Source organism: Mixophyes fleayi, chromosome 1, assembly GCF_038048845.1.
Source record: "Mixophyes fleayi isolate aMixFle1 chromosome 1, aMixFle1.hap1, whole genome shotgun sequence".
Taxonomy (NCBI): domain Eukaryota; kingdom Metazoa; phylum Chordata; class Amphibia; order Anura; family Limnodynastidae; genus Mixophyes; species Mixophyes fleayi.
Window position 1 is genome coordinate 88,876,462 of NC_134402.1, and position 12,609 is coordinate 88,889,070.

Here is a 12,609-nt window from a genome sequence, read left to right on the forward strand (position 1 = left end):
GACTACTAGTTCTCTCGTCCACATGCAAGAAAGACTTCCTGAGCTGCATGGGCTCCTCAAAACTCTCAGAAGACTGATAATCCACGGCTGGTGATTTGACGGGAGTTAGCGAGTAGCCATCTCCCTTCTGAAGTTGATGATCCTGTATGAGGGTGTCCAGCAAAGGTGGAGGGGGGATTTTCTCCTAAGTGAGCTCATCTTTATTGTTTCTGCCAATCCTTTATGGAAAGAGGCTACCATTGTCTCATTATTCCATCTGGTCTATGCTGCAAGGGTCCAGAATTCAAACATATTGGGCGACTGAGCAACTACGTTGCTCAATCTGTGCCAGTCTTGCGAAAGTACTGGCGATGCGAACTGGAGAGTCAATGATCAGTCTCAACCTGGCCAAAAAGTCCTTACTGTTATCCATCAGCGGATCATCTTTTCCGTATAGTAGTGTGCCCTAGTTTGATTCCCTCAGTGGAAAATGCTGTTTGTCATTCAAACTGTAGGTGAATCTGGGTCAAGAATCCCATGTACCCATTAGGGTTTCCATAAAAACGCAAGAGTGCAGGAATTTTAGGCTCCCAGACAAATAACTGAAATCCTGTGGTCAGGTAGTTGAGTAGGATGGTAAATAATTCATAGCAGGCCTTTGCTGCAAGGACTGCTTGCTTCAGAATGCCAATCTTCTCTTTATGTATCTCTGAGCAGTATTGCAAAGTGGTACATCTTAAGTTTTTATGAGTTATGGAACATTATTTTAGTTAGCAACAATTAGTTAGCAGATTAGTAGTTAACAACCCTATTTATTCATTTAGCTTCACCATTACATAACATAATATGGTTAACTTTAAACATATTTGATCTATTGCAATTTGTAAACATATTTTTCACCTTTAATAAAATAATATGTACTCTGTAACCACATAAGGAGTATCCTTTAATTGTAGTTCATCTAGCCATACAGTTTTCATACTGTATGTTAATACAATAGCCACCAGCATCCCTCAATCCAAATATTAAAAGGAATATACCCAAATTATTATGATTTACTTTACTTCATTTTTCTTTAACTATTCAGTACAACATATGGAAATAGATCACCACTCTATGAGAACCCATTTCTCTTTTTCACAAATGTACTTAATTGTCTGGCTGTTACATTCATATATGTTTTAGCAACTGCTTCTGGAAATTTAATCTGTGCCTACTTTTCTAGGATTTTCTATGATTATGTATCTAGTTGTAAAGACACATGATGGAAACTGTAAAAATGTCATATCAATAACTTTAAGATTCACCAATTAAATTATATCTTATGAAAATAAAGGGACATCATGACTCTATTTCATAGTTCATTTCATACATTTTAAGATGTTTATTATATTGGTATGATCAAGTCTAAAAATGAACTTCCAATATAAAGTGCACCTAGATGGTGTAAAAGGCATCACCTTACAACTATCGCATGAAGCCCAATCTCACCAGGAAGAATATAAAATGAAACAAGAGGACCGCGTTGTGGAGAGTAACTTAAACAAAATGTATCAAATGTACATAACAATAATGGAGAAAAAAATCCTCTTAATAAACAGTAATAAAGGATTGGTTCTTTAAAAACACACATTTATTGATATAAACAAAAAATAAATAAATAATGCAATATAACACAATATTCAATTTAAAATAAATCGTCTGGATGAAAATAGCTCCTTCATCAATAGTTCATATGGTTGCAGGAAACCAATAATATCAACATCCACTTTCAGAAAGTCAAAAAACTAATGTTCTTATGTACCAATAGCCACATGATGCCGTAGTCATCAATAATATCACAGTAAAGGAGGGTCCAGTTCCCAATATTAATACCTCAGTGGGCATAAGGGATCCTCACGATTCTTTCTCCCTAGAGAGTAAGGAGATGCGGCTTCATTCTGGCATAGGAAATAGCACACAGGTTGAAGTCTCTTACCGGTAATGGCCAATTATCCGCTCTCCGGAGGGAGTCGCAGTAGAGCCAATCTGTTAAAGAGTAATCAATCCTGCCATCTGTCTCACACCTTATTTCCGCATCCCGTGTCGGCGGTGTATCACCTTAATTGCAGTCCAGATGGAAGCAAATAGGTGGATAAGGTGGTTCCTCTCAACCTGATATTATTAAACAGGGATCATAACAAAATACACATCCAGTATGAAGTGTGAACTTTCTGACACGTTTTGTGCCACTTCATCCGCCTATTTGTTTCCATCTGAATCCATACATTCAAAAATGAATAGAAAACCATTAGAGCAAAAAAGGTCTGGCCAGACTAGATGTATATATAATATACATATATCTTTATTGCATTCACATTTCAACTTGAAATATTGATTGTGATGCGATACATTTATCTTGTCTTCCTAAACATTCAAGTGCTTTTCTACCAGTTTGACAAAAATAACTATCTGTTGTGTCATTGCATCACTATGCCTAAAAAAGCTTATTAGAATGTGTTCGATGATACCAAAATACAGTCCTAGATTTATAGTTTTGAATCCAACTTGATAGTGTACTAAATTTGTAGCAGTTAAATATTATATGCACATCTAGTCTAGCCAGACCTTTTTGCTCTAATGGTTTTCTATTAATTATTGAATGCTTAGATTCTGTGATTATTATCAGGAGTGGATTAGGAACTTAAAGTGGCCCTGGAAAAAGGTCTGAAAGTGGCCTCATGTAGGCAGAGCCAAATAAATAGTAGACGGAGCTCAGTATGTGTGTGCGCCCAGTGTGTCTGCCCATGTGTATGCCCAGTGTATGTGTGCCCAGTGTGTGTATCTGAATATGTGTGTCCTGTTCTTATCACTTTCACCACCTGTGGCTGCTGGTGTCTTTAGCTCAGCTGCTGCTTGTCTGGATCCTGGAATGTTGGAGGCCCTATTTAGAAAAAAACAAATGGGTACATGAAATTTAGAAAACTCCAACCAGCCCTGGTGTTAAATCAATTGCACTCACATTTAATAATTAGGCCTCCCTCCAGCCCCAACATTAAAATAATAGTATTCACATTTGATAAATAGATCTATTTCCCTCCAACCAGCCCTGACATTAAATTAATAGCACATACATTTAATAAATAGCCATCCTCTGCCCCAAACTCAGCACCACATTCAATTAATAGACCCCAATCTACCCCATCTTAAATTTATAGGCCCCACCAATGAATTAAATTGCCCCACCATCACCCCACATATAAAATATTACCCATTAAATATTTATCCCCCACCTAAACACCACCATTAATTTAATAGCCTACCTCCAACACACATAATATTAAGAACTCACACACACACAGGGCCTGATCAACCAATAGGCTGATCAGGCTGCAGTATGGGGCCGGCAGCATGTGAGATATTTTTAACTTTTTTTTTTCCTATTGATTCTCCTGCACACGGAGCGCCCCTCCACCCTCATACACACTGTTCCACCCTCCTACCTCCCATCCCTTCCCTCCTCACTGGCTGTCAGGCATGATGTCATCATCACGTGGCGATTGTGTCAGTAAAGAGCTGCAGTAAGAAGAGCTGACTCTTCCGGTGCAAGAGAAGACAGGTAAGTAGATATGTGTTTATGCAGAAAGGGGGGACAGAGTGTGTGTTTGTACAGAAAGGGGGGACTGAGTTTGTGTTTATACAGGAAGGAGGGGACAGAGTATGTGTTTATGCAGAAAGGGGGGACAGAGTGTGTGTTTATGCAGAAAGGGGGGACAGAGTGTGTGTTTATGCAGACAGGGTAGGTGCAGAGTGTATGTTTATGCAGAATGGGGGGGACAGAGTGTGTGCAGAAAGTGGGGCATGAATTTGCAGCATGTGGGAGGGGAATGATCTGTGCATCATGTGGTATTCATGAGGATGGTCTCTAAAGAGCCTAATCATTGAGGGTTTGTAATGTTTGCACATTTTCGAAAACAGAACCACAACTTTCCAGTGGATAGCTAAACGACAACAAAACTGCAAGGACAAGCAAGAAAAAACAGCAAGAACAGGTAAGAGAGAGTGTCTAAATTTGTTTGCTGGAAAATACTCCTGAATTTTCCGTTAATGACTTGGGGTGAGGCACCCTTAATCAAGCCCTGTTCACACACTATATTAAGAACCCCCCTCACACTATATATATGTATATATATATATATATATATATATATATATACATACATACATGTGTAATATATATATATATATATATACAAGTTAATCAAGCTACTTAAGGTGTTAAACAGGTTCTTGTCATGCATTTGGGCCTAGCCCAGGCCTCCTCAGGGGAAGAGCGTTACTTCCCGACGCAAGCGCCCATTTTTAACGTGGTTTTGTCCACATGTCACCACCTCATCATTTTTCTCCATCACCTTATCCTTCATCTTCATCGCCACATCCTTCATCAAGCTACTTAAGGTGTTAAAAACTCCCCACTGTCACCCCCGGCAACCACCAACCACTCCCAACTGTCACTTCTCCTTCAAGAAATATATAGGTCAGTGTATAACTCTGCCCAGCAGGTGGCGCTGCAGCTTAGGGTTTTTTTTCACACACACGCCACTAGGCATTTATATAGTAGATACATACATACACACATATATGTATATATGTATGTACATTCACGCACTATATTAACATACCCCTCCTTCCCTCACACACTATATATTAAAAGCCCCCCCAATCACACACTGTATTAACATACCTCCAATCTCCCCCTTACACTTACATTGTAACATAAACTGTCTGAGAGATGCAGACAGCATCACTGTTCGCTCTGCATGTGTGTCTGCTTCCTCCTATCGGTGCTTTAAACAGGAGTCACATGGGACGCACATCACATGACAGGTGCCGTCACATGTGACTCCTGTCTATAGGTCTGATAGGAGGAAGCAGACACACACACACAGATCCGTAGCCGCATTAAGGTGGTTGGTCCCGAAGGAGGGGCCAGCCACTGACCCCCTCCGCTGGCATCCGGTCCATCCGTGGGGGGGACCCTCAATTTTTTTTATTTTTTTTTAAATAACAAAAGACATTTGGCGGTCTCCTGAGACCAGCGGTCTACAGAAAAACTTCCCGGTACATTGTATGGCCATATCACCCCTGATTATTAAGCTTGTTTTGGCATGTTTTAAACTCTTATTATTGTGTACTTAATAAATGTGTATATTTTTATCTTTCTATTCACTTGATCAATGATGCACAGTATAAGTGTTCCCCGAGCACTGCAGAAATAGTCTGTCAGGCACCAGGAAGGAAGTATAAAAAACAGGTCCTTTTGCAAGAGCTTTACAGCCCCCTCCGTAAATGCTTCTGAAAATGTATTTTCTGTATCCCTTAGATCTCATTTAAATATCTTGTCCTGCAAAAGAAAATCTAGTTTTTACAAATGCTCATAATATGAGCCACATTCCTGTGAGAAGCCTGCAGCAAGCAAATATTACTCAAATCAGTCCAACTCCTCTTACCAAAATAACCAACATTTTACACCCCTCAGGCAAGACCATCTTGTCCTGTTAAGCTTTGCTCTTTCCTTATAAATGGGTGAATTCACACAAAAATAGGCACATGACGATACAAAATTGTATAGACAGGTGCGCCAACATGTGTTATATAACTCACTCAAAATAGCTACCACAAAATATGGCGGAGTATATGTGTATGGTCAAAAAATATTTATTTTCATGTACAATATATTATGCAACTTTCTAAAAACACCAAACTAATGAACAATTTATATAACCATGTATGTCCAAATGATTAAATCAAAGAAATCACTTGACATAAATTGATGGATTTATCACAGCTGACTCTGATATAAAACAGTTAAATAGCTGTTCACTAGTTTCAAACAGTTCCGTGTTTTTCCAAATCTTTTATACACCATAGTTTTCTTATAGAAACGTAAAAAGTGGGTGGCCATTCCACTTTTATAGAAGAGTGAGCATATATTGTATATATTACTAAGCATTCAAGTCTTGTTCCGTATTTTGCAATTGCTAAATAAGCAATATGCATATATGTTGTTAGCTCATTTTGAAGATGTTAGTCTGAATTAGAGATGATCACTGCCCCCGTGAAGTGGTTTTGGTTTTGTTTTTGGATCTGGATTAGCTTTGTGGTTTAGTTTTCGTTTTTGCAAAACCACCCTACTGTGTTTTGGTTTTGGTTTTGGATCTGTATTTTGTTTAGAAAAATTACTAAAATATGCTAAAATCACTTAATTTTGCTCTTTTTTGATCCTACATTATTATTAACCTCACTAACACTAATTTAAAGTAATTTGCAGTCAATTTTGACCACCTCACGGGTCACAATACTATTTTCATACACTTTTAAACAAAGATTGCAGCAGTTCTTGCAAGTGATAAGAAAAAGGAAATTGTCATGCCTGGGCATAAGACCAAAAATCCACCTCTTATGTGTGCAATTATTTTTACAAAATCCTGACAACAGTTGTCTAGCCATTTGTAGCATTTGTAAAGCAACACTCAGTAGAAGTAGGGACCTTAACCATCTAGGATCCTCATCCATGCTACAGCATTTGAAGCGAGTTCATGGAGAGCAGTTGGGAAAATCAGAAACTTATGTTTAAAAAACAAACAACAAGCAGTCCAGCATCATCTACATCCCTTCTCTCATCTAGATCCCAGCACCTGCAATCTACACTCCCAACACCTTGCTCATCAATATCCTCACAAGTGATGGAATTTAGTCCTGCATCCAAGTTGCTAAGGCTAGATGACTCCTCCACTAACCATGATTCCTCTGAAAAATTATTGAGCGTTAGTCCTGCTGCTGTTGTTGCTGTTGGGGGTGGATCTTCAACCCAGAAGAAGACTACTAGTAGTTTACAACAATTGACTGTTAAACAATCCTTTGCTAGAGGAAGAAAGTAAGAAAGCTGTCACCCAGTCGCAAAGCGGATCACAGACGCCATGCTAGTATTAGTTCTGCATACAATATTCACTATTAATGCAGCTGGTGTTAGACAATTACTTGAGGTCTTGTGTCCCTTTACCAAATTCCATCACAACAGCATTTTACTAGAAAAGCTATTCCTCAGCTCTACCAGAAGGTTCCTAAAAATTTAATTATTGGGCTACAAAATGCTATTCTACCCACTGTACACTTACCCACACATATGTGGACAAGCGGAACTGGGCAAACAAAAGATTATATGACTGTGACAGCCCACTGGGTAGCTGATTCACCTTCACCAGCAGGAACAGCAGCAGCATGTACCAAAGTACGTCATATTTTTCTGAGGCAGGCTACTCTGTGTATCATCTGTATCACTAAGAGGCATATTATTGTTATTATATATATTATTATTAGTGTCAATAGTGTTATTGAGGATAAGGTCACCTCTAAAAAAGAGATGGGTTTTCAAAGAGCATCTAAAGATTTGAAGGCTGTGGGAAAGTCTGATTGAACGTGGTAGGGAATTCCATAAGTGGGGAGCAGCATGGGAGAAGTGTTGAAGGCGGGAGAGGTGGCTATCAGACACAAGACAAGGCGCAGGTCAGAGGTAATACCGCTGACAACCTGTTTTAAAAACTAAGGGATGTCATTGCAACATGGCTTATCCTACTTGGACTCTCCTGAGGATATGTGATTTCTGATAATGCCACCAATATTGTTAGAACATTACAGCGGGGGGGGGGGGGGAAATTCCATCACATTTCCTGTTTTGCTCACACAATCAACTTGGTGGTACAGAACTTTTTAAAAAATTGCAATGACATGCAGGAGATGCTGTCTGTGTCATGAAACTTTAGGGTCATTTTCGTGATTGTGCAACAGCATGTAGGAGAATGCAGCAGCTGCAAGAAGACTTCAGTCCAGTGAAGTTGTCATCTGTGAAGAGAGTGCAGGCACACTTAGCTTGAGTCAAGTGATTGCCTTAATTATACTTTTTGAGAAGCAGCTAGAGAAATTGAAGGAGGAAATTGAACTAAACAAATCCACTAACTATATTGTAATTGTAGATTAAGTACTTAATTCGCTTCGCCAGGATCAAAGAGCTATCAACATCTTGTAATGATGTCTCCTCCTTTAGTTTCTCCGGTAACTGGTGCTAGGAAAAAACTTAGCATTCCCAAGACAACCAGTGGTGATGCAGATGAGTCACTACAACATTTTGACGTTTGCTCTGCTCTAAAAGAATTGCCCAAAAATCGTGACAGCTCTGCCATGACATTAACTACAAATTCCATGAGGAAGGCCATTATCGGCAATTACATCAAACTACACAGACTTTTGTGATGGTGAATTAGAGCGGAATGAATTAGTATTGTTTAAGGAAGATGTACACAATGATGAGGGTGACTATGATGACAGTGTAGATTGCAGCTGCTGAAATCTAGCTAAGAGAAGGGAGCTACCTGATGCTGGTATGCCTGGTAATATTTTGTGTAGAATGGCATCTTTGCAATTTTATGTTTTTCTACAGTAAACCTTCACCTTTTTTAGAGAAGTTTTTGGAGATTGGAGAGTGGCAACAACAATGTCACTCCTCCTGTTTCTGTATGAGCTATGACACAGTACAATGTCACTGGAGACTTTTAAGAACACTGACAGCCCTATTATTACAATTTCTGTTTCAGCACTGAACCCTGCCACCTCTCCTGTTTCTGAGTGAGCAATGGTACAGTAAAATGTAACTGTCTGTTACCTATATAACACAGTAGAATTTGCCTGCAAATTCAGAGGACAAGCCTGCTAACCCTCCTATTTGTATTTCAGCTATGACTCTTAGCAATGGAGCTCTTGTCTTTGGGTGTATATAACACTGTACCTTTTTTGGTGCAAATAAAAAAAAAAGCCTGCAAGGACTACTATTTGTATTTCAGCAATGACAATTAGCAATGCAGCTCTCCTTTTTGTGTTACCTATGTAACACAGTATAATTTTACTGCAGAATTACACCAACCCTGACAGCACTATTATTTGTATTTTCTGCAATGAGATTTAACACTGGATTTCTCCTATCTGTGTGTTACCTAAATAACACAATAGAATTGGACTGCAGAATTACACCAACCGCTGCCAGCAGCACTAGTATTTGTATTTTTCTGCAATGAGATTTAACACTGGATCTCTCCTATCTGTGTGTTACCTATATAACACAGTAGAATTAGACTGCAGAATTAAACCAACCCTGCCAGCAGCACTAGTATTTGTACTTTTCTGAAATGAGATTTAACACTGGAGCTATGGAGCTCTCCTGAATGTCACTGATTACTTTGTTTAACACTGCTACCACCCTCCTCTTTCAATTCTCTGACTTTGCCTGCCCAACTGCTCTACACTCTATGCTACCCTTATTGTCCCTCTCTCAAATGCCGCTAGATCACCGTGGAGGGTGGTATTCATAGATTCCAAAACTCGCAAGATCCGAGATCCGATGACGTCACAATGTCGTGTTGCCTCGTTTTCGAATCCGAGAAAGCGCAAAAGTACCGAGCCGACTCGACTCGGTACTCAGATCTTCTAAGTTGGGGTGTGTTTGGTTTCCGAGGAACCAAGCCTGAGCATCTCTAGTCTTAATCAATCTCACCCAGTGGAGCATGGTGGCTGTTAGGGAAAACCTCCCCCTTCTGAAGTCTGTGCAGCCTGTGTTTGTTCCACAGTCCAAATGACTTGGTGGTATGCTTCGTACTTAACAAGCACTTCTGAAACAGACAAATCTCCAGAATGTTGGCATTTGAGTGATGTTTGAAACGCAGCTTGAAAGAAAAAAGGTCCTCTGCAGGTCCTGCAGCTAAATCACCACAGTCAAATGTGAAGAAATCTGACTAGTTCTGTCATTGAAATCCTGACTTTTTCAAAGTTGTTTTACATAACGATACAAAATATAATGTGTGCAGCAGGTTTGTAATTTTGCACTTTTGTAAATGACCTTTACTGAATATCACAAATAGACTCGAGATGCTCAGGCTCGGTTCCCCGAGAACCAAACACACCCGAACTTAGCTTATCCGAGTACTTAGCCGAGCCGGCTCGGTACTTTTGAGCTTTTTCGGATTAGAAAACGAGGCAAAACGTCATTGTTACGTCGTTGGATCTCGGATCTCACAAATTTAGAAATCTACGGCAATCTAGCTCCATTTGAAAGAGGGACACAGAAGGGGTAGCACAGTCTGTAGAGCAGTTGGCCAGCAACATAAATAGAATTAAAAGAGGAGGGGGTAGCAGTGTTCAACAAAGTCTACAGTGACATTCAGGAGAGCACCATTGCTAATTGTCACTGCTGAAATACAAATACTAGTGCTGGCAGGCTTGGTGTAATTCTGCAGTCATATTCTACAGTGTTATATAGGTAACACACAAAGAGGAGAGCTCCATTGCTCCATTGCTAATTCTCATTGTTGAAAAATACAAATACTAGTGCTGGCAGGCTTGGTGTAATTCTGCAGTCACATTCTACAGTGTTATATAGGTAACACACAAAGAGGAGAGCTCCATTGCTAATTCTCATTGCTGAAAAATACAAACGCTAGTGCTGGCAGGCTTGGTGTAATTCTGCAGTCACATTCTACAGTGTTATATAGGTAACACACAAAGAGGAGAGCTCATTTGCTAATTCTCATTGCTGAAAAATACAAATACCAATGCTGGAAGGCTTGGTGTAATTCTGCAGTCACATTCTACTGTGCTATATAGGTAACACACAAAGAGGAGAGCTCCTTTGCTAATTTCCATTGCTGAAAAATACAGATACTAGTGCTGGCAGGCTTGGTGTAATTCTACAGTCACATTCTACTGTGTTATATATTTAACACACAAAGAGGAGAGCTCAATTTTCATTGCTGGAAAATACAAGTAATAGTGCTGGCAGGCTTGGTGTAATTCTGCAGTCACATTCTACTGTGTTATATAGGTAACACACAAAGAGCAGAGCTCCTTTGCTCCATTGCTGAAATACAAATACTAGACCTGGCAGGCTTTTCTTCTGAATTTGCAGTCAAATTGTACGGTCTTATATAGGTTACACACAAAGACAAGAGCTCCATTGCTCCATTGCTAATTGTCATTGCTGAAAAAAAAATACTAGTGCTGGCAGGCTTTTCTACTGAATTAGCATTCAAAGAGTACAGTATTATCAAAATGGAATCACAGCAGTACACAGAAAAGCAGAAGCACCAAGCAGCTGCTGGCACCAGTCATGATGATAGTAATCCCTTTACGTCATCTGGTAAAGCCTATGTAAAAGTGCATAGTGTTTTTAAGTCAGAGAAATAAAAATGTAAGAAAATACCTTTTACGTTGGTCAAGAAAAAAAGACCTGTTATCCAGGAAAAAGTTATCTCCAGAAAAAAATAAAATTGGCAACATTTCATTCTACACACGCAGTGGCAAAGAAAGAATGAGGCCTTTGCCTTTCTCTAAGAGTGCGAGTACTGCAACTGTCACTGAGGCATCTTCTTGTAAGGTCATTCGTGACTAAGCAAGACCTTGTCATTCGGACTCCAAAAGTGGTGCCCAAATATTGGAAAAGCCAAGCTGGAAGAAAACAGCAAGGCATTCGAGGAAAATATATGTTCAAATACGTCATCTGGTAAAGCCTTTGTAAAAGTACATAGACTTTTTAAGTCAGGAAAAAAAACACACGAAAAAAACCTTTTACCGTGTTGAAGAGAAAAAGAGCTGTAACTGCTGAAAAGTTAACTGCCGAGAAAAAAAAAATTGCCAACATGCCATTCTACAAACGCAGTGGCAAAGAAAGAATGAGGCCTTCGCCTTTCTCTATTAGTGCGATATCTAAAAATGTTACTGAGCCTTCTTCTTGCAAGGTTACTCGTGACCAAGCAAAACCAAGTATTTCGGTGTCCAAAAGTGGTGCACAACTACTGTTATGTGTGAAAGCTGAGCTGCAAGTAAACAGTAAGGCATTAGAGGAAAATGTATGCTCAGAATCAGAAATGACACCAATCCCTGAGGAGAGTCCATCCACGAGTGCTATGTGTAATCGTGACTATTCTGATAGTGTACCCATAAAAAAGGCCCCTTTCAGCATTTCTGCAGATGTGTGCATGAGCAGCCCAAGTGTAGCCGGAGATACACAAATTGAGGATGCCACTTTGGAATTGCAACAGGATGAGGGGGATATTTGTGTAGCTAACGAGGGTGCTAATGAGGATGTTGAAGGGGATGATGTTGTTTGTGTAAGTCCTGCACCAGTGGAAGCAGTTCTTGCACGTGATAAGAAGAAGGCCATTGTCATGGCTGGACATAAGACCAAAACAGCCACTTCTTCTGTGTGTAATTATTTCTACCCAACAACAGTTGTCTAGCCATTTGTAGTGTATGTAAAGCCACAGTCAGTCGAGAGAGGGACCTTAACCATCTAGGAACCTCATCCATGTTACGCCATTTGACGCGAGTTCATGGCAAGGTGTTGGGAAAATCTGAAAGTTATGGTAAAAAAAAAACAACAAGCAGTCCATCATCAGCTAGGACCCTTCTCTCACCTACATCCGACGCCTGCTATCTACACCCACAACACTGTCCTCAGCAATATCCTCAGTAGTAATTTGAGTTAGTCCTTCTTCCAAGTTGCTAAGGCTAGATGACTCCTCCACTATCCTGGATTCCTCAGAACAA

The 12,609-nt window shown here is 39.7% G+C and overlaps 1 protein-coding gene across 1 annotated transcript in view; it reads left to right on the plus strand.

The window, feature by feature from the left end:
• LOC142119689 (putative ATP-dependent RNA helicase DDX60) overlaps nt 1–12,609 on the plus strand; it is a 388,335-nt gene that overhangs the window by 69,329 nt on the left and 306,397 nt on the right. Inside the window, exon 6 of the mRNA XM_075194180.1 lies at nt 11,471–11,521. Within this exon, the coding sequence (XP_075050281.1) occupies nt 11,471–11,521 (51 nt within the window). The remainder of the gene's footprint in view (nt 1–11,470; nt 11,522–12,609) is intronic.